Consider the following 18,790-nt stretch of genomic DNA (forward strand, 5'->3'; position numbering starts at 1 on the left):
TTTTTGAGCAGAGTGACACAGGAAGAAGGAAATATGAGAAGCCAACAAACAATGACACCAAGAAGAACATAGTAGAAATTACTTCTAATTAATTTAATTAAAGCAATGATAAATTAATGGCAATGAAAGTGGTTGAAAAAACTTGCCGCAGGTGGGGAACGATCCCACGTCTTCCCATTATGCGTGCGATGCTCTAAAAGAAAAGAGGCACAGGACAGAATGTCAGTGATGCTATGCAGCACTCTGTCCTGTGCCTCTTTTCTTCGTCCTGTGTCACGCTGTGAAAAAAAATCTGCAATGTGACAAGATGTACCGTTCAGTGCAAATGAACACACTGCTAATGCAATACTAGCTATGAACTGCTGATATTGTGTGTTCCCCCACACACTATACGAGCATGAATCATTGCCACAGCATTGTTAACTTTGCATGATCAAATGTAACACTGAAGCAAAAATTCAACAACTTTCGTCCTGGCCAAAAGCATGAAAAGCTGCACAGAGAGAAGAGCATTTGTGAAAGGATGCCACTATCACTACTGCCTAATGCAAGGATAAAATTAACAGGTGAAATGAACAATACAGACAGGAGTGAAAAATCAATAGCAGGACCCACTCAGAGGGACTCTAAGGTAAATTTCAATTTTGGATGTACAGTCGAACCCGACTATATCAAACCTGTTTACATCGAATTATCCCTTATATGAAACAATTTCTAAGATTTAAGTTACAATGAGAATATATAGCAAAAGATATGGTTACAAATATGTTACCCCCCTACAAAAAGTATCCTGGCCTGCCCTGCGACGCTCACCCACACAGCCATCACCACTGTTTCATTGTGGTTATCCAATGTGTTGTGGTTTTTGTTTTTTTTATGATGGCTATTGCAAAGAGGCAGAATCTGCTGTTCGCCTTGAAGTTGGAAATTATGAAGTAGAGTGCGGAGAGAAACGAAATTTGACATCGTCGCAGTATCTGTGCTGACATTAAGATGGAAACAATCTGGAACTGCTTCCATCCTGCGACGATTATGAGAAGTATTCCAATGAGTGCAACGAGGCTGTCATCGGTTTCCAGGAAGTTTGGAGTGAGTTGTCAGCATTTTCAGTAGCTGTTGACTGGTCAACTGTGAACAAGTCTGTGTCGTGGACGAAAGTGCCACGACCACTGGAGCGCTTCAGAACCAAGACCTCACGACAGCAGTGAAAGGAACAGCAAGGACAACTTGAACCCTGGGCCCACCTACTCCAATGTGATGCAGGCGCTCGCCCTGTGCCAGCGTGTCTGCGCCGACGTGCAAGGTGTGGGGATGCGTGACTCTCACACATCCCCTGATATGTTGTTTTCTCGGATAGCTCCTGTCTCCTGTAACCCGGCTTCGCCGCGTGGCTTTACTGCGGTGGTCGGTATGCTTGCAGGGTAGTACGAGAGATGGCGCGAGTTTTGCTCTACTAACGCCACCTAACGGCGGGGTTACTTTGGCGCCAAAGGGAGAAGGCTCTTCCTCTTTGGCTTGGGGTAGGAAAGCGGCACGGACGTTCTGCGCGTGCGCCGATCTATACTTCTGCGAGACCGTCTCGCAAGGCCTACCTCGGAATGGACGAACACGATCATTCGAACGCACCACCGTTCGTGTGGCCGTACGCATGAACGACCAGGTGTTCGTGTCCAGCATGGGGCGAACATATTCACTCGTTATCCGGTCGCGGCGAATCGGACTTCCGTGATTTGTCAAGCGCCCATCGGCATGTTTTGTGGATAGCAACTCGGCTAGCAGGCATGAGTCTATGAAAGGTGCAATAAATGCCCTTGTGACTGTTTGCACTACTGTGTTGTCGTTCCTTTGTCCCAAGAGCATGGGTGACAAGCCCAAATGCTGCAGCCTCAGTTGCTCGATGTCTTCGGGAAAACGCATACTCTTCCATGCAATAAAGATATTTAAGCAAAAGAAGATTAGATTCGGGACTATTCTGTGCTACAGCGAACCAAAAGCAATACGGGTGTCACACGGCACACTTTCGATCATGACTGAGCCTGATCCGGATCTAATTCCTTTATGGGAGTCACTCGTAGTCAAGAATTTCGATCCAGATCTGGCTCAATCGCGATCAAAAGTGGCCGCGTGACACTGGTATTAGCCCTTTATGTTACTAAAGTGCTCTTGCAAATGATTGCTTGCTTGTACATTTTTCTGATTAAGTAGTCTAATTTGTATTTTTCTGACGAGTACCATCGCAAGTACGATGCCATGTATACTATTCTGCTTATTACGAACGCTTGGACTAGTTTAAGCAGATTGCCTTCTTTCATTCCACTATGTTTGTTGGCTATTCGTTTAAGTAGCCGCATGATTTGAGATGTTATATTGTCTAATTTGCATATGGTCTCTTCATTGTAGCCATTACTTTCAATGATGAGGCCCAATACTCTGATCTTGTCAACCTTGGGTATGGGCGTACCATCTGCCGTAGTTAGGTGAATTTGCGGATTGTTTCATTCCTTGTAGTTGCGTGGTTTTGGCCACGTCGCGATGGTACATGAATGAGGAGCTCAGATTTCTCTGCCGAACACGCCAGTCCGGTTCCTGCTAGGTATTTTCAACTGCTTCTATTGCATGTTGTAATGTGTTTTCAACCTGTATATCGTTGCCATCGCTCACCCAGAGAGTGATACTATCGGCGTAGATGGTATGATTGAGGCCATCGATTTCCTGTAGCAACCGTTAAAGAGCCAGATTAAACAGCATTGCTGATATTACTGAACCTTAGGGCATACCTGCGCTTCCTATTTGTAGTTCTTCGGAGTTAAGGTCTCCTACCTTTGTGTGTGCTTTTCTGTTAGTAAGGAAGTCTCGTATATAACTGTATACTCACTGGCCTAGGCCTAGCTCATTTATTCTGTTTAGTATTGTTTCGTGGGTAACACTCTCAAAAGCTTTCTTTGGGTCCAATCCTCGGACAGCTTTGGTGTTCCGACTTGTGTTATCTACAATTTGATGCTTAAGTTGGAGCATTGCATCCTGTGTGGACAAATTTCTCCGGAAGCCCAACATTGTAGGGGGGAGAACGTCATTATCCTCGAGATAGTTGGTCAGTCTCGTTAGGACAACTTGCTGCATGAGCTTGCCCACAGAGGACGTGAGTGAAATGGGTCTCAGGTTCTCCAACTGCAGCCGCTTGCCTGGTTTAGGTATGAGAATAATTTGGGCCGTTTTCCATTGTTGTGGTACTGTACTGAATTTCGGATCGCCTTTTTTGTTATTCCATCCAGTCCCGGTGCAGATGTAGTGTTAAGCTTTTGTAGAGCTGCTCTGAATTCCGCCGCGCTAATCTCTTAGTCTAATTGTTTGTTTTTGGTGCCTGTGTAATCTGGGTGTGAATTGTTGGCTTAGCCCGAGATAAATACCTTGCGGCTATCTCATCGATAAAAGCTACTTCAGTTTTGTCATATGCATGTAAGGTTTTGTTTGTTTTGTCTGTACATGGCTTTACTTTCCTCAGGATTCAAAAGGTGCCTGAGGAAGTTCCACGTCCTGGACAATCCTAATTGATTATCCATATTGGTGCATGTTGCTTTCCATTGTTGGTTACAGAGCTGTTGTGCATATGCTTCTATATCTCTGTTAAGCCGGGCCAGCCTGCGTCGGAGAGTCCTGTTGTGTCTCTGAGTTTTCCATCTCCTCAAGAGACCTTCTTTAGTTTCCCACATATGTAGGAGTTTACTGTCTGCCTGTTCCATTTGCGCGTCCTGGGGGATTACTTGTGTGGCTGCGTTAACATCCTGTTTAAGCTGCGTGCTTCAGTCCACGATGTCTGTGAAAGTATTATCATTTTTCTTGCGAATTTGTCTGAGTTTGTTCCAGTCTACAATTTTGAGTTGTTTGCCCTTAGATTTGCGTCCAGACATGTGAAAAAAAAAAAAAAGGAACTGCGAATGTAAAGCAAGCTGAACGGAAAAAGAAACGGTACCTCTATTCAAGGGATCATAATTTGGAAACAGTTCTTTTTCTTATCGTCTGGGGAGGAGGCAGAACTTCCCTTGGACGGTATTGTCTAGCTATCACTTTTGGAGATAGTTTCATTTTTGTGAAATTTTGCATGACTCAGCACCAAATGCGTCCCCGACAAGTGTTTCTGGCACTATGTTAAGCTCACTGTCTTCGCACAGTACCAAGAGTACTGTCTACTGTATACTTCGAGGGGCTCGGTGCTGAGACGAGAATTATTGCACGAGGATCAAGTCATCTTGGTGCCGTGAAGCTCGTTTAAGGTTAAGCACCATACATGGGCACCCTCATGAGGGCCTTCCTCACCCTCATCTGCCCTCACCCTCACATGGTGAGGAAAAGGTGAGGGGATGATTGCCTTCTAGAAGATTGGTTAGGGTGAGGTGAGGGAGAGTAAGAGAGTGTACATTGATGGGAGTGTGCGGTAATGATGTGAGGTTAAATGAGGAAAAGGCGATTTATATTGCTGAAGTACAAAAAGGTCACTCACATCGTATGTGTGGTGGGTATAAAGTCTAAAGCTGTAAAGTGTGCTGCCAGGAAGTCTTTGTAGTGCAGATGTCCATCGAAGCACACTTATAATTGATTAATGTCATAAACAGCGAAACCCAAACACAAAACCTAAACAAAGCTGAACACACACACAAAAAAAGCTCCATTCGTTGCAGGGACGTCAATATGATCTGGATACGTGACACGAGTGCATAAAAAAAGATCAAGTGCATGAATACGTGGCTCTGCACCACAACTGCAATTTCCCCCTCCCCTTTATGAACGTGTGCCTCCACTTTTACCCACATCTTTCACAGAGCACGGGTAGCGAAAGTCTACACCGTTGCATCCAGACTACCAGCGCCGCCCTTCCATACCCCACCCCCCCTTCATGTACTTTCCTTTGCTTGGCATTAAGCAGGCTTGGAAGGGAAGTAGAGTAAAGATCGCTGCGAAGCACGAAGCATCCGGGCACTTGCGATGCAAGTATAGTGCATGCTGTGTACACATTCCCTTTCTCTCTTGCAGCCAAGGTCAAAGAAGACGCGCTATGGGTTACATTGCTGCAAGAAGTGAGCAAGTTCAACGCTGTTAAGAGTTATTCCAGTTTAGTAGGTTTCGTCAACGCAGTTACCATGTTCAGTGTTCGTTCAAACCTTCCCGTTTTGCTTGGGCACTCGAGCCTTTGTGCAGAAGCAGTGGTGGCTGCCATTCGGTGTGACGACATCATGGCACTGCTCATTTGCTGATCGCGCTGCTAAACTATGCCTGTGATATTAACTATGATGAGTGGTACTACTGTTGTCTCTGAGGAGAAACCGGTCATTCCAAATGCAGTGTCCAGAGCAACCATAGAGAAGAACAAGGTGAGGCAAACTTTCAGCAATGTTCTCGTGAATCATAGTTTGATTGAACGCCACCAATGTAGCTTTCGCGCGCACACTTGGTGCCTTGACGGACGGAAAATGCAAACAGCAGGGAGCACGACGCCGAGCAGCTAGCCTCGGCAAGCCAGCCTCCTATGCTGCTGCCCAAGACATGCTTTCCAGAAGCAATCTGTGCAATGAACCTCAGGAGTAGACCCTGCATGGTTATTGGGCTTTTTCAAACCCTCATTGTACACTGTAGGTTTTAGTGCTGCCATCGTTGAGCGTTCTCCATTTCATGCACTCAATGGATAAAAATTACTGTATTGCTTTCGCATCACGTGGTGAAGGCTTATTTCCCATGAACCGTTATTAAAAATATTTTTGCGACTATGCTTCAAGATGATTACGTGACGCTCCCTCTTAGATCTTTTCCATCCTCTGTGTTTGATACTTGCAGTCAGCATGAGTGACAGCAAATATGGTTGTCAGCAGTGTCACTATTGGAATTGCACATCTGCCCTTATGGTACATACAGTGGAACCCCAGTTATACGTCCCCCGGTTTTGCGACGACTTGGGTTTTACGATGGATTAGCGCAGTCCCGGCGAAGTCCCTATAGAAGCAATACATTAAAAACCCCGGTTATCTGACGCAATTTTATGCCTCACCCGCGTTACACGACGATCCTCGCGAAGCGTGGGACCCTTGCGACAACCCTCGCGAAGCACGTTCGTTTCTCCCCCCCCCCCCCCCCCCCACCAGCAGCCGCCCGCGACGCCTGCTGTGCTGACATAGCGCCTTTTCTTCTCCACAATCACTTTCTCCCTCTCTTCTCGGCAGCGTCACCTCTCGTCGCGCTAGGGAAACGTTTTTCTCCTTTCAGTTTCCCAGCAGCAGATCGCCGACAAGGTAGCGCGGAGAGGCCTAGGTTTATCGCACGTGTTCTTTGTCGTAATCCTAGCGACCAGCATTCAGCGGAGGTTTTGAGTTGTGTGGAACAACGCGACGCACGATGTCCCAAGAGCGGACAGTTCTGTCGCTCGGCATTAAGCTGAACATTATCGAAGAAGCGGAAAGGCGTAATGGAGCCACGAAAGCCAGCATTGCCCGGGACCTTAAGATACCCGAATCTTCGGCATCATTAAGTGCGTCAAGCACGGGTACCGGAAGCGGTTAGTGCAGCGTCTGCTGGCGGCTATGGAGCGCAGCAAGTCGGAAAAAAAAGACCACTGTGCTCGACACCGTGCATTTTATTGCCAGTTCGTGGAACGCAGTGTTGCGAAGCACAATCACTAACTCGTTCGAGCACTGTGGCTTTAAGCGAGAGACTGCCTCCTCTGCTGGGGACGCAACAACCTCAATGCCGCTCAAGGCTGATGCAGGCTTCGCCAACGATGATTTCGAGGGTTTAACCCTCACCACGACCTTCGCCGAGTATGTGGAGGCTGACGACAACATTGCGATCTGCGGCGAGGTGTCGCTGGATGACGCCATCGAGGAGGCTTTGCCTAGTGCCGACACCGCTGCGACATTGGACGAGGACGACGCCACAGATGCCGTGCCTGTGCCTACCACATTTGCTGAGGTGCTACGGCCCATAGACGGCATCCGGAACTTCATCTGTTCATGCGACGCTGCAGAGGACCTCCTTTTGGACGTTGCCCAACTCGAGTGAAAGCTCTTGGTTCACGGATCAAACAAGGTCCAAAAGAAACTTACCGACTTTTTTTAAAGTTCACGCCGGTTGGCGGGAATCGCGGCAGTGGGCAGTGGAGTGCCATAAAGTTTCATTTGAATAAAGCATGGTTAGTACCTGTACTGCAGCATTAATTCTTATCGCATTTACTTTCTTGGTAATTTGTGTTTCCAAGCCCTGCAGAGTATGTTAGTAGTTTACATTGAAGTTTCTCATAAATCCGTCGTGTGAAATAAGTAGTATTTTTAGAGGCATAATTTATGTTAGGATTTTACGACACTTTTTCGCGGTCCCGATAAAATCGTATAATCGAGGTTCCACTGTATATAGTGTCAGAAAAAACTACAGTTGATCTCGTGGACCAAACAGGACTTCAAAAATTCTCAGCAACAAGCGTTATGTCGAACATCTTGAAATGCATTACAGCAAGTTAGACCTCCTGTCGTTCTAAAGTAAATCGTGGAGTGGCATTACATATAGTCAAGCCTCATTGCGCACAATTCTAGCACGGAAAACTTTTGATTACAAGGCAAGCCTTCATTTAGTACAGTGCTAGAAAGAAAGGACTGTGATCTATCCTGAACTGCCAAACATGCACATGTGCCACGGAAAAAAAAAAAAACTGTGAGAGCACCGCTCACACACACTAACAAATAAGAATTTGCATACTCTTTAAAGATCCCTTTCGAACATTTGACCTTTAGGCAAAATAAACCCAGCACTGCCAAGGTTGAGCATCATATGTATTTGGGTCTTACAAGACATCATGATGAACAAGAAATGAGGAAATTTCTTGTACATCAACGACTCTCGTGCACACTCTTTTCTAAATTATTAGTGTTTGAAATCCCTTTGCATTCCCTATGTATTCCCTATGCATTCCCTAGCACAACCCATAGGCACCTGTTCCTGTGGCAAGCATAGGTGAACAAGCACAGGAACCGTGCGAACAAGCACAGCGAAAGACGAGATTGAATGCGGCGCTCTGCGGGTAAGGAAAAAAGCAGCACGAGAGAAGTGCGAGGAGAAATGTGGAGAGAAGGGTGCAGTGGAACCATGAGGCAGAAAGCGGAGAAGAGTATGGCGAAAGGGTCAGGAGGAAAGTGGAGTGTCGGCGGCGACCAGGCATGTGTACAGTGACCCTAGGCATGCGGCCAGCGCAGAAACAAAGCACTGGTGTGGGCTTCGGACCCATTGTGTTAGCACTACTTTGCTTGCGGTACCGCCAGCACCGCAAGAGAATGCGCGCCGTGCGAGCCATGCGTTCCCGTGTTCGCACTTTCTTTCTGAACAATAAGCAACGCAACCGGTAGAAATGCTTCACCTGCTGCTGCTTCTAAACGACTTGCCCAAGCAGAGGCTCAGTGCTACTGCCGATAGCAGCCTGTCGTTCAGAATCAAATTCTTTGCCACAATATATAGTGAATTCAAAACACCTTAGCAGCTGCACTCAAAATTTGCACTAGGGAGTATCATAATCGTTGAAATTTTTTTTTATCGTTGATATATTTAATTCAAGAGAAAGCATGAGTTTGTGAGATCTGTGGGGCAAGAAGACCTTTCTGGGTCTGACTGAGCGAGTCCGAGTGAACCCAGCTGAGTATAGATCTGGCGAGTTTGAATCCAAGTGAGCGTGGCTGAGTACAGCTATGCTGAGTCCAAGTCTGAGTGATCCCAGCTGAGTAGAATTTCGGGTAGTCCGAGTCGGAGTGAGCTCTGTTTATTTTGCCGACCTACGGTCTGGCACCTAAAAGCAAAGCAGTGTGGCACGCTTTGACCATAGAAATGGCACTAGACAATCAGTGTTGTAAACTAAGCTTGCAGTTCGAGCAAATGGTTTATTTGAAATTGTAGAAGGTAAGAGAAGGATGGTAGTCTTTTCAGCATGAAGGCGAGGGTGGATGGGTAGTTTTTTGTGCTGAGCATGAGGGAGGACGAGGGTGATGGAAGGTGGTCAAATTAAGGGTTGCCAACAAGGTAAGGGTTGCCAACATAGTGCTAAAAATGACAGGATTTAGAATATTTGTTGTAAAATGGTAAATTTTGCCATTTCTTTTTATTGTAACACGAGGGTTGATTTTAAGCCATGAAAATCAGGAAGAACTCATTAGAATTGAGTAGGTAAATATGGTACTTATTTATATTATTTGATACAAGCGCGTAAACCTATTTGCAACTGGACGTCTGGTCAACTGAGGAGCTTGTAAATGAGAAACAACTGCTTTCAGTTAGTAGTTCATTCTTACAGTAACCTATAAAAAAGATTATGTGGATTCCACATACTGTCGGAATCTATGTAAGTGAAACTTTCTGTGCTGTTTGCTTTGATTGATGGCAATTATCAATGAGGTTGATGGCAAATGTTTAATTTCTTTAACGTTTAGTCCAATACAAGAGTGGTGAGTTGATGTTAAACGTTACCTGGTGTCTGTATGTTCTGTCTACATAGCACACAGGGAGACCTTGAGGCATTATTTTGTGCCATTGTTCATAACCTATGAGAGGGTTGAGCAGTGTCATTGCTTCACATGGCCCATCACATTGTGGCAAAAGTGCATGGGGAGCACACGTGCCCATTTCCTCCCATATACTCCCAATGTCGTGTTCACACGTTGCAGATGCGTCAAGAGCCAGCGTAGACACCGGAGAGGTGCACTGCACCCTCTCCCATTTCTCCCTCACTCTCGTGATGCATAAACCTTTCCCTCCAACTCATGGGAAAGGCATCCGACGCGCGAAGAGGACAGTCCTCTTGCAAAGGTAAAAAGGTATAAAAGAGCATCTGCAGGGGAGACTGTCTCTCTGGCACCCCAACCTCGGATATGACCAACGACCTAACGGATATCTGCCACAACCTGCTAGTGACCTCATTGCCAGGTGACTAAATCACACACAACGAGGCAAGCATGGTTATTACTTATTACAGAGTGGACTTTCCCTCTGCAAGCTACTTATTGCTCGCAGCAATAAATATTGTTAAGCTGACGCCGCTGATTGCCTTATTCGTCCCAACCCAACATAGCTACGATTACACATGCTACAGGTTAGGGAGTACTGTGGAACGACTGTGTGTGGCTAGATCCAGCGCTTGCCTTCAGCCCTAGCCTCACACAGCGTACCCCCATAAGTGTTCGCATAATTATGGGGCTGTACGAGCCAAAACCATAATTAATTGAGGCACATCATAGTGGCAGACTCCAGATTAATTTTGACACCCTGGTATTCTTTAATGCGCACCTAAATCTAACTGCACGAGTGTTTTTGTATTTCACTCTGCGGAAATGCAGTTGCCATGGTCGGCATCGAACCTGCGACCTCGAGCAATACCACTGCCGCAAGGGGTACTGCGGCAGGCACAGAAGTGTTGATTTTATGTGCGCCCGCTTCCGTAGTGTCACCTAGACCATATGGTGATTTAGTGTGGCTTTGCATATGCATGCCCTGCGTCAGTTGTTCGCTTGACAAATTTACACGGTGTTTATTTTTCAGAAATAGCAGAAATGTACCGTAGCATTCCTTCAACTTAAATTTATCCAGTTCACCTGCAACTGCTGCCGTGTCTATAGCAGTAGCGTTTCCTTGCCTTCTCACATCACCTTTTCCCTGTCCTGCGCTTCCCCCCTGTATAGGAACTGTGAGCGAAGAGTGGCAAGGTTGTTATTCACTCATTTTGGGACTACATTGGTTTTATCCATTCTCTCCCTCTTCTCCCTGCCCCCTCTCTACCAATCTATTTACCTCTCCTCAGGACTTACATGTTAGTACAACGGTAAGCGCTACAGCTTCTGAATGCTTTTGCGGAGGGGGTCACAGATAATTATAGTTGTCAAGAGGCGAATGTGACAACGCCCACGAAGCTCTAGAGGGCATTGTGCACATGCAACACAATGGAAAGGTCCCAAACGAGTTTCTTATGTCACTTTCCTCTCTGCCACACTCCTTCTATGTACCGTATTTACTAGCATAATGATCGCACTTAAAAAAATATAATTGTTGTAAATTTTCCGGAAAAAAAAATTTTTTTTCATCCAATGTTTGCTGCGGGATGACAACAGGTCCACAAACAAGTGGCTGCCACTGTAACAGTGCAGGACATCAAAACAAAAATGGCAGCCAACGGAGCAAGCCGAACATGGCGAATTAGATTTTTTTTTCTTCTCGCGAGTATATTACGTGCACTGAAACAGCTTTTCTGTATCAGTAATGAATAATATCTTTAATATCAGCAAGTTTACGGCAATAATGTAGCTATGTCTACTTTGAGGGGACAGAAACAGAGATGGGCATGCTCAGCTGCCAGTGACAAAGAAACACATGGTGGGCACGCTGCGAAAACTGCGGCATTTGTCTTCACTACAATCCTAATGCGGCATGCTTCCGCTAAGGGTGGCCAAATATCTTAGCTGTGTTACAAGCGCCGGTGTATGAATAGGGTACACTCTTAACGTATCAATGTAAATGTGGCTACTGTTGCTGCCACTCGTGATTTGTAGTGTGCCCATGAGTACAGACGAGAGGAATCGAAAGGTGCTTTTTTTTTGTTGTTGCTGTTGTTGTTGACCACAAACATTATAAAGCCTACAAATAATAAAGCCAAAACAAGTTTGGCTGACTATTTTTTTTCTTCTTGGAAGTGCAAAAAATGATGAAAGGAGTGAAATGGAGCATCTGCATAACAATCTGTTTGGTGCGTGCAGACCACTTGGCAAGTCTTGAAGAGTTGTTCGCATAGCATTCGACAGATGGCAAGCATGAATATCATCAGCTAGACTTGGCACATGACATATCGCTGCGGCAAGTTCGGGGTGCAATCATTACGCAGGAAAAAAAAAGAATAGAATTTCGATGACAAAATTCAGGGGTGCGATCATTACGTGAGTGCGATCATTATGCAAGTAAATACAGTATATACGGCTTGCAAGACAGCAGCAGCAACAGCAATGGAAAAGTAAAAGGCAGAGGCAAAGGAATCTTCGCTTTAAAACACCTCCTTGTAAACATCACTTTCTGGCACATTCCACAACAGCTCTCTGCCAACTCTTGAAATGGCATTTCTTCTCAGTGGCTCGTTGATGACAATGATGAAAGGTATTCCATACATATTGGATTAGGTTAGAACTAGACTGTCAGAAGTGCAGCACTGCTGCTGCTGCCACACGGAAAATGTAACCGAGCCCATCATCCTCGTATATAAGGCAGGAGGTGAATAAATATTTTGGGAAAGAACCTCACCTTATATTTTCATAAATACAGTAGAACCCCGCTGTTACGTTCCTCACTGCTGCGTTTTCCCGGCTGCTACGTCGTTTTCATCCAGTCCCGGCATAGCTTCCATAGGATCCAATGTATAAGGAACCCCGCTGTTACGTCGTAGCTGTGAAAACGTTCCCGCATGATACGTCGCAACTTAGCCCCCCGAACCCGCCTGGGCTAAAGTAGGCAACGCGCTCCAACCGCCATTTTGGCTTTTGATGAGTTTTGGCCGGGCTTGGCTATGGAACTGGCTGCAAGAAGCCGCATGTCAGTTCGAGAGGCCGCCATCGAATTGGCGTGCGGCTTCTTGCAGCCAGCTCCATAGCCAAGCCCGGCCAAAACTCGCCAAAAGCCAAAATGGCGGTCACATACGGCGACGTATGTCGTTGTCGGGACGTCAGAGTGTCAGAGCATCGCCGAGATCGTTGGGATCTCGGTCGCGAGTGAAGTCGCAGACTGCGATGCACGAGCCGCATGATGCCGGGGAGTTGCCAAATCGTAGCTTTCGAAAAGCCGTTGCGGCTCTGGACCTCCTCCGCAGGTACGTCGCACCTCACAGCGACGCTGACAGCAATGCGGCCTTCCAGGCTATTGAGAAACGTGTGGTGATTTCTAGCGAGCGAAAGAAACGGCAAGCCACAATTCTGGACTTTTTTTTAGGTCCTAAGCGCACTCTGTGGAAATAAATTGTCTATAGTTGAAGCTGCACTTTTTTTCATTCATTTTCGGAGCTTTCCTCACTGTTGCGTTTTCCCGGCTGTTACGTTTTTTTTCCCCGGTCCGGTGAAAAACGTATGAACGGGGTTCCACTGTACAGTGTTTCAGAGTTCACAGACAAATGAGCAAACCAGTGTATGCCAAGCCCTGCATCCCAATGAGTAAACAAGTTTGGCACTCACGCAAGGCCATCGTGCATAAGCTTGAAGGCATCGTTTATCTTCTCCAGTGGCATTGTGTAGCTCACAAATTCATCCAGCTTTATCACCTTCTTCAAGTACCGGTCCACCAACTCAGGAACCTGCTCAACACTCTTCCATCCTGCAGAGGCAATGACATATTAAAGAGCCAGTTACCACCTGTATAACATCATGGAAAAATCTGCATGTGGCACAGGCAGCACTGCAAGCACGGAACTTCCTGCATCATTTTGTAGATACTGTAAATAGTTCCCTTCTATTTATTTCTTTTCTCCTCACTATTCTTTCCCTCCCCAAAGCATGCCATGCTGTCCACTTTTCGCCCCATTACTCATCTCCACTGCTGGTTAGCGTTGAGGTTCCAGCTGTGGCTAGATGGTGCACTCAGCAAAATCCTCCTTCATTCTTCTTTGAACTACAAATAAAGCCTGCAGTGAGTGCTCTACACGTATCTCATTGTGTGCCCCCTCTCCAGTCCCACCAACACAGCATACCACCCTTAAAATTAAATTCTGGGAATTTATGAGCAGGAACCACAATCTGAATATAAGGCGCACCATAGTGAGGGTACTTCATATTAATTTTGACAATCTGGAGTTCTTTAACGTGCACCGAAATCTTACGTATATACAAGCATTCTAGCACTTCGCCGCCATCGAAATGCAGCTGCTGCAGCCGGGATCGAACCCGTAATCAAGCTCAGCAGCACAATGCCATAGGCACTAAGCGACAATGGCGGGTGTATATGATACCTTAACAGGACGCAGAATGTCTGTAGAACAAAGCTTTTGAAGGTGTGCAACTATGACTTTTCATGCAAGACACATTTGCATTGCAAAACAATGTATGCTGTCTCCTCTGGGCACCGAATGTACTTGGTCCTTTTTCCACAGTTCCACGTCACAAGTATGGAAGCCTGCCTAACAGTGCCTCAGAATGGATGGCAAGATACCATCGGAATAAATTTGAATACAACAAGTCGAAAGCAACTAGAATTCATTGTTGCATCTGAAGTTCACCTGCATTTTTAACAGTGGCTGCACATTAAAAATGCACATATGAGTTTACACCATCCTCGAAAACTGAATACGGAGTGACTGCATGTTGCCCTCTTCTCACATTACACATATGATTGAGGTGTTATGATCAGCCTTTTTGTGTTTAAATTTATGCTGAAAGTGCATCATTAGCAAAAGGAAAAGGAAGTGAGCATTACCAGCACACAAAGCAACAGAATACCACAACCTTTGTAAAAATAAAGGCAATGTAAACACATTACTGCTTTAAACACGTGTCATGAATGTGTGATTGCTGACAGAACTAGCAACCCTTACAGAACCCTAATGAATGCCCTTGAACTGTTTTCGTGTGGTCAGTTACTGTACAGAACGATCATAGTTATAAAGGAAAATTTTAGAGCAGAAAAGTATCCCCCCCCCACCTTTGTTTACTAGCAGTTCATTAAAAGAGAGAGATAGAAAGAACACCCAAGAAAACTACATGTCACGCCAGTACCACAACTAAATACGTGCCTCATTTCAATCCGCAAAGGTTACAGTTTGGATAATTTATACTATAGCATTTTAAATAAATGAGAGACATTGCATGGCACAAACAAGTCTGCTGATATCACATTTCAGTGCGATGAGTCAAAGTTGCAACTCTAGTTTCAAAACCAACAAAGTTTCATGCTTCATGTTTGATATAAATCAATGAGAAGAATGCAACTTCACAGAGATAGGTCGCTGTAAATACTAGTACCTCAACAGGCTGCTGACTCATACAAGAGACTACGCTAATTCATGGCTAGTTTGGTAACTTAGCAAGAACATCGCTAAATTTAGTGAGTGTTTAGTCACCTTAACTACAACTTCACCTTTTTGGAGCCTTAGTGACTTTTTTAGTTACTCAAACAGCCAGTAAATTGCCCTGCTAAAGTTTCTCAAGGGACTTTGGCTGAGCTCAATACCTTGCTCCTATTTCATCCCCAGAGAGGACATACGCACCTACATTTGTTGCTACTTCTAAAGGCATACCGAAGAGCTTATTAGTAAGCCACCTGGATGCATTAAAGCTGCTTTCCTATGCAAAGCATGAACTTGAGATCTCATATTGGTAGTTTTAGAAAATTGGGTGTTTTCTCTTTTCACATTCCAACCATTCACTTGCAATTGCAGGAGGTAATTTAAAGCTACAGTTCAAAGAATTAGGAGGAACACATCTAGGAACAACATAAAAAAGAAGAAAAATTATGAGCAAGTCATAGTAACATCCATTTGCACCTTTACGATAAAAAAAAAGAGCGTCTATTAGGCCATGACCTGGCAAGTGTTTTATAAGAAAAAAAAAAAAAAGTTACCAACACTGCTTACGGTGCACCCCTAGAGCGGTTCATAAGACCCCCCCCCCCCCCCCCCTCATTTGACCACAATTGAGGATGTCTGAGGTAGCACACTACAGTATGAAAAACTCTTGCAGGGGACTAGTATGCACATTTATTAATCTGCAGTTCCAATGGCAGCACTGAGGTTTACTATTTACTGTTTGTAGCCACCAAGCACCTCTTGGGCTGTTTACATTTCCTCTGTATTTTATTAATGGTTAGCACTAAAAAGGTTGAAAAGCCCAAAAAATATTGTGTTTAGTAGGCGAGTAGACAGAACATGCAAGCATACCTCCAAAAGCGCAGCCACGCCATACACGGCCAGTGACCAGTTGGAATGGTCTTGTAGATATCTCCTTTCCAGCTGCTGCCACACCTAATATAATTGACTCGCCCCAGCCCTTGTGGCACGATTCAAGGGCAACCCTCTGAGAAGCAGAAAGTAATTCACACAGTTGTTGCAATGCAGCTACTGACACTGCAAAATACACTAATAATCACAGTGCAGAAAGAGAAAGAGAGAAAAAAAAGAAACTTGACAAAATGCCTACACGGACCAATCCATTCACCAGTAAAAGCATAGCTGTATGGACAATTTACATTTTACCTCATTGGTACACACAAAACCACTTCAAAATTTGTAATTTCCATTAGTTGAAGCGCTTGGCATACCTACCAACCAATGAACCTCAAAGTTTATAAAATCCCACAGACGCAACGCCGAAGTAAAAAGAAGAGAAGGGGTGGCAGGAAATAGCATGCATTAAAAAAAAATGTCTTGCCCTGAGCACACGCCCTATCGGAGATACATATGCCTTTGTAGATGATTTACCTTTAGACACAGCGCAGCATTACCAATAAACTTGGCAGAGCAAACATTGACAGACAACACATCATTTTTAGATCAGAGTGACAATTTCATCGACTTTGTGGTGTTGCTGCTTCGCTTGCTTCAGGAACTCATCTGTATAAAACTTGATCGAGGCAAGTACCACTCTTGCGTTCTTTCACCATCAGAACGACTTCCATAGGAAGGTTCGGGAATGGATGAATAACTTTTTTTGCAAGAACATTTTTCTTTCTAAAATTCGACACAACATTTGTAAAATTGCAATACAAGCCCAAATTTGTAAACCTTACAAAAAATTTGGGAGTTGGCAGGTATGGGTTGGTGATTATGTAGAGCACTCAGAAACAGGTATCTGAACAGACCATCTTGAAGCCCTGTAATACCAATTTTTTAATGCGGAAGTCTTTCTTTTAAAAGAAGCTGTCACATCTAGGCTTCTGCCAATTTAGCAGATAGGCTACGTGGCTAAGTGTACGTAGCAGCAAGAAAAATATCAACAATGCTTTGGAGAACGCTTAAGCTTAACCTCTAAGTGTGGAACGCAATAGCATTCAAAGATCCCCCGACTGCTTCTCACGCTTCCCAGCAACTGCAGCTCATGTAACCGTAATGTTCACCGGGAAACGCTGGTGGCAAACGCTGGATGGATGGATGTTATGAGCATCCCCTTTAGAACGGGGCGGTGGGTTGCGCCACCAAGCTCTTGCTATTATGCTGCCTAATGTCCTACCTAGGTTTAAAAAACAAACAAACAAACAAAAAAAAAAAAAAAAACAATATGAACTCCCACAACCAAATTTTCTGACCACCTATTGCGAACTTCGCTTTTGTACTTCTCTGTTTTCTGTTGTTTCCCTACTTTTTCTACCACCAATCTTCCAATCGCCCCTTACTAATCTCTATTGCGGACATATTTACTTTTCCCCTGCTCTCGCTGAACCCAGGGGCTTCAAGGAGGCCAGTGGTGCCTACTACTGGGCAGATGTCTTCCCATTCTAATATAACATGCTCCATCGTTTCCCTAGCTTTACTGCAGCAAGCACATGCTTCTTCTTCCTTCTTATATCTCGCTTTATAGGTGTGTGTTCTATGGCATCCTGATCTTGCTTCAAAAAGTAATGAGCTTCTTTTTGAGTTATCATAAATTGTTTCTTTCCTGATTTCGTTCTTTCCTCTTAAGTAGTTTCTCATGGCCGGTTTCTTTTCCATTGCCGCCATCCATGAGATTATTTCTGCCTCTGCCTTTCCGCTTGACACTCTTTGTTGCTGCGTTGCCCACCCTACAGGCCGCCTACTTGCTGGTAAGCTTCCTAGTTCTTTTCCTCCACTGTGAATCAATGTTTTTCTTGTACAGACACCTCAACACTCTCCACAGCTTATTTACTTTCTTTCATATTCCTCAGTCGTTCTTCATAATCAATTTTACTGTGAGCGGAAGCTCACTTCAAAACTAGTCCAGCCCATATCACCCTGCACAGCTTCATTTGTAGTCTTCCCATGAGTGCCCAATGCGAGGTGTCCCACTGACCTTTATGGTTACCATCGAGTCCTGATTGTACCTCTGATTTCAAGCAAACAACCGCATTTCCAAAAGTAAGTCCTGGAACCATTACACCTTTCCACATACCCTGGAGCACCTCGTACCTATTGTTTCACCATAGCGCTCTGTGCTTCACTACGGCTGCATTTCTCTTCCCCTTTCCTGTTATTGTTTTTTCCTGTAATTCCATATATCTATTGCCTTCGTTTATCCATATACCATAGTATTTATATTCTTTTACCTGAGGTATTTCCTGGCCCTGTATTGCCACTGTCTGTTCACTGTTTTCATTGAATACCTCAACACCTGACTTTCTAACACTAAATTTCAAACCTAAATTCTTGCCTTCCTGTCCAGAGATATTAGCCAGATGTTGCAAATCACTTTGCTTGTTAGCTAGCAACACAATGTTGTCCGCATAAAATAAACCTGGGAGTTGCTGCTCTATTACTGTACCCGCCTGTTTGTATGAGAGATTAAACCCAATATTACTTCCTTCTAGCACCCTCTCCATCCACACCAAGTACATCATAAACAGCAGTGGGGACAAAGGGCACCCCTGCCTCAGTCCCTTGTTGATATCAACTTTCTCTTCGCTCCTCATCCTCCCATTCAATGCAAACGATATTTTCTAGGTAAATCTCAAAAGCTGTAGACAATCGTCACCTAAGCCTTCCCCTTCCAGAATATCCCATAAAATGTTGCGGTCTACGTTGTCGTACACTCCTGTAATGTCTAAAAAGGCCACATACAACGGTCTGCTTTCTGCTTTTGATATTTCA

The 18,790-nt window shown here is 44.8% G+C and overlaps 1 protein-coding gene across 3 annotated transcripts in view; it reads right to left on the reverse strand.

The window, feature by feature from the left end:
• Positions 1–18,790, reverse strand: part of Fdh (alcohol dehydrogenase class-3 Fdh) — a 70,473-nt gene that overhangs the window by 1,897 nt on the left and 49,786 nt on the right. For all 3 annotated transcript variants that reach the window (XM_075696029.1, XM_075696011.1, XM_075696020.1), the window contains exons 8-9: positions 15,911–16,046; positions 13,218–13,356 (exon numbers count right to left, since the gene is read on the reverse strand). In XM_075696029.1, the coding sequence (XP_075552144.1) occupies positions 13,218–13,356; positions 15,911–16,046 (275 nt within the window). The remainder of the gene's footprint in view (positions 1–13,217; positions 13,357–15,910; positions 16,047–18,790) is intronic.

This window comes from Dermacentor variabilis, chromosome 1, assembly GCF_050947875.1.
Source record: "Dermacentor variabilis isolate Ectoservices chromosome 1, ASM5094787v1, whole genome shotgun sequence".
NCBI lineage: Eukaryota > Metazoa > Arthropoda > Arachnida > Ixodida > Ixodidae > Dermacentor > Dermacentor variabilis.